The sequence below is a fragment of the Salvelinus sp. IW2-2015 genome, linkage group LG4q.1:29 (assembly GCF_002910315.2).
Source record: "Salvelinus sp. IW2-2015 linkage group LG4q.1:29, ASM291031v2, whole genome shotgun sequence".
NCBI lineage: Eukaryota > Metazoa > Chordata > Actinopteri > Salmoniformes > Salmonidae > Salvelinus > Salvelinus sp. IW2-2015.
The window spans coordinates 12,402,899-12,406,704 of record NC_036842.1 but is presented as its reverse complement, the minus strand read 5'-3'; the positions used below and the strand labels follow the sequence as shown (position 1 = coordinate 12,406,704).

General features: G+C 37.8%; 1 protein-coding gene across 1 annotated transcript in view; it reads right to left on the bottom strand.

Annotated features, from left to right (window-relative positions):
- Positions 1-579: 579 nt before the first annotated feature.
- tescb (tescalcin b) overlaps positions 580-3,806 on the bottom strand; it is a 33,639-nt gene continuing 30,412 nt past the window's right edge. Inside the window, exons 5-8 of the mRNA XM_023983746.2 lie at positions 1,435-1,496; positions 1,229-1,336; positions 1,073-1,120; positions 580-748 (exon numbers count right to left, since the gene is read on the bottom strand). Of these exons, the coding sequence (XP_023839514.1) occupies positions 671-748; positions 1,073-1,120; positions 1,229-1,336; positions 1,435-1,496 (296 nt within the window). The 3' untranslated portion in view covers positions 580-670. The remainder of the gene's footprint in view (positions 749-1,072; positions 1,121-1,228; positions 1,337-1,434; positions 1,497-3,806) is intronic.

Below are 3,806 nucleotides of genomic sequence, written 5' to 3'. Positions count from 1 at the left end.
CCATGATGTTACTGCGACAACTGTCTACAGACATGACGCTAGACATAGTGTAAACCAGCCTTAAGTCTTGAAAGCTTTGGTTGTTTAGTACACTACAGTACTCACTCTGCATAGCACATGGCCTCACATGTGAATCCTTAAAGAGATGGGTGGGGCTAAGGCTTAAGAGGGTGTGAACGATTCTGAATTGGAGTAGACAAAGATGAGCTCTCCAGTAGGTGTACCAAAATATTCAAGGGACATTTTCTCAAAAGTGGGGTTATAAGTTTATCAACGTTCTAAGCATAATTACTTTCCCATTGTTCCTCAACTGTAGTGTATGATATACCATTTTCTAGATCTCTGAGTCTCTACTTTTATCCAATGTAAAAAACACAATTTCAAATTTTGATGCATAAGACCGAATCGAGCCGGTTGGTCACATTTGGTGAACATTGTTGTCAATTTTGGTTAATAGCCTGTGTCATTCTGGTTGTTGGAGCTATCTGTTGTATGGTGAACTTGGGCTTCATGAAGGTTTATTTGTGAGTAAATCTGGCTTTGATAACAGCCAGTGCTTACCCAGACACCAACCACACGTCACTGCTTAAAGTGTGCCCTAACTGGCCACTAAATAAAATACCATAAAAGAGTGCTGGTGCTGCGTAGTAATAAAAAAGGTGGAAGATCCTCACTTGCACAGGTTCGTCGTGTCCATATTCAAAAAGCGAATGTTCATTCTTGTCTCGATCTCAATATCTTTCAGTATCTGAAAATAAATTGKTTTACTACCAGTATATTACATAGTTACTAAACTCTGATGATGCCTTCAACTATGTGTACTCTAATAACAAGACAACAATTGTGCTGCTATTGGCAAACAGCAAACAGCAGAGGGATGGGGCTGGAGAAATGTAACCACTTTAATATTCTAAGACAGAGYAATGGATGCAAGGACAGACCATCCATCATATCAAAATGATAGTTTTAACCATATTTTGAAGCTATACAGTGTTTGTTTGCAAAACCATTGAAAAAGAAAAGCTAAAGCCATGACTTTTTTTTAGAYACAAAATTATGTTTTATTACAAACCTTTAGGAAATGTTCAAAAGTGATCCCCTCGTAAAACTCATCTGGTTCCTGAGAATGAAGAATGAGATTATTGAATATAATTWAAAAAACAACTAATAATAGGTTCCAGGTCTAACACTCAGAGTGAGGAATATAATGTTTATAAAGCAGCCGTACCATGTGACCCATGGAGATACTGGCTACCTCCAGCATGGCAGCGTCTGCTATGCCTTTAGCCGTTTCCTTCCCCAGGGCTCCACTCCGAGACAGCAGCTCCTCCACTACCTACAGTACATACAGAGGCAAGGCAGTCACGGTTACAACAGTGATAGGCCGATAGTGTATTTTTGTATTTCGAAAGATAGGGCTGAGCAGTGGCTTACATGTCGGTACTCCTCCAGAGTGATTGTTCCGTCATTGTCTGTGTCGTGCATGTTAAACAGGACTGGGGRAAAAAATAAGAAAGTGTTAAACTCTTTTCTGTTGGTCTGTCTTTACAAATATTTCCTTAACAAAAGGTCTGCAAGTGTCACGAGGCATCACTGTAATGCATTTGCTGAGTAATGCTGTATATTATGGGATATTTTTGTTATTGTTTGTTTATTTATCTTTTGCAGAAGCAGCAGCTAATCTTCCTGGGATCCACAAAAAACACAAAACATGACAAGTAACAAAACACTGATACACTGTGTGGAGGAAAAATGTATAGTCTGGAGGGACAGNGGATTTTTGTTTTAGATTCCGTCTCTCACAGTTGAAGTGTACCTATGATAAAAATGACAGACCTCTACATGCTTTGTAAGTAGGAAAACCTGCAAAATCAGCAGTGTATCAAATACTTGTTCTCCCCACTGTACGTGTGTGTGTAATAATATTTCACATGATAATATTATTATGTGTGTATGTGTGTTTACGCGAGAAGCGCATTGGAAGAATTGTAAATCCACTGTGAAAGGCTATGGAGTTAGTGTTGCAAATTATTCGGATGAAATGTGTCCATATATTAGTCTTTTAGTGCCACCTACCAGTTGTAATTGTGGATGCTAGATTTGTCTATTGCTGAGTTGAGCAGTGCATCATTTTGTAAGATGATATGAAATATGTCGCAATCGTATCTTGGCTACATAGGTATTTACATTTGTGACTCGTTTCAGTTAACTAGGCGTATGTTGTGCATCACTACTTGTGAAAATGTAAACATTTTAAAAATCAAAATGTGTTTTTGGGCAGAAATGCCTTCTGGGACATGTGAAATGTCATGTGCCTTAATAACAAACTTGTATGCAATCTGTAAATACGAATAAAAAATTGTTAAATTACGAGCTTAGTTGGTTTAGCCACGGAAAAAGACAGGAACCTTCCCGCTAGCCAGGATTGGCTGACATAATGGATGGACTGGACATGCCAAGAGATGAGTTCAGATTGTTCTGCCATGTAGCACGCTTCTGTCTATAACATAAGCTGCTCAGTATGTGTAGGTAATCCTTTCTAACGCAGCTTTTTTTTAAAGATATCACGAAGAACTACAAAAGTGTTGTTAATGCGCTCCACTTTTTGGAGGACCACGTTTTGAAATCAGTGGAATGTCCGGTGAAAGCAGAGTATGATAGCTAAGGAGATGGAGAAAATTCTGGCGTTTGATAGCAAATATGCGGAGGGAGTCAAAAATAGAACACACTGTTCTATCTAGGCTGTTGTATAAAACACCAGTCTCCGGATTACATCTTCAAACTAAAAGAAACTATGGCATCCGTGAGAGGGAGAAGCGTTCATCCATGTACACGGGTCAGAGAGTCTAGCTAGCTACATTTTCAGAAATGAACTGTTTCTAATGTTGTCAGAAAGTAATTTTCATTGCAAGTTAAAGCGTACTGTTAGCTAGCTAGCTAACGTTAGCTGGCTGGATCGCTAGCTTACGTTACATGTATGATCTGTGTAGTAATATTATTTGTATCTAAGAGCCATTTGCATTGCTAGTTATAGCCTAATGTTAGCGAGCTAGCTAAAATTGAACCTAGTTGGCTAGTTTTTAGCTACCAGCAGATTCATGCAGGCTAGTAACGTTATGAGTTGGGATTATCGTTTATTGTTTAACTAGCTAGCTACATGTCTAAACAAAAAACTCCACTATAAGCAATCATTTCACTGTACCGTTTACACATTCTGTATCCTGTGCATGTGACAAGTAAACTTTGATTTTATTTGATAAAGTTTGTGTTTACCAGAGATGGTAAGGTGAAGAACAAAATGACCTGCACCAAAGTCAAATTAGGATATAACATTAGGCCAATGAGACAGTGTTCAAGTTCTAAAATTCTCCAGTAGAATGCCCTTTTATTTTGTCACACTCACAACCTTAAGCTATTTTCTGTAATTAGCTCACCATTAACTTGTAAATAATGATCTTGTTGTGAGTTTATTTTCCTGGTATAATGATATAATTAGGTAAAGTTAACTTCTCTGGGATATGTGGGATGCTAACGTCCCACTTGGCCAAAAGCCAGAAAAAATGCAGCACGCCAAAATCAAATATATTATATTAAAAATAAATATTTCATGAATCACACATGAAGACCAATTAAAGCTACACATGTTGTGAATCCAGCACATGTCTGATTTCAAGAAGGATTTACGGCGAAAGCACACCAAATGATTATGTTAGTGCAATACATAGCCACAGAAAAATACAGCCATTTTCCCAGCCAAAGATAGGAGTACAAAAAGCAGAATAGAGATAAAATTAATCACTAACTTT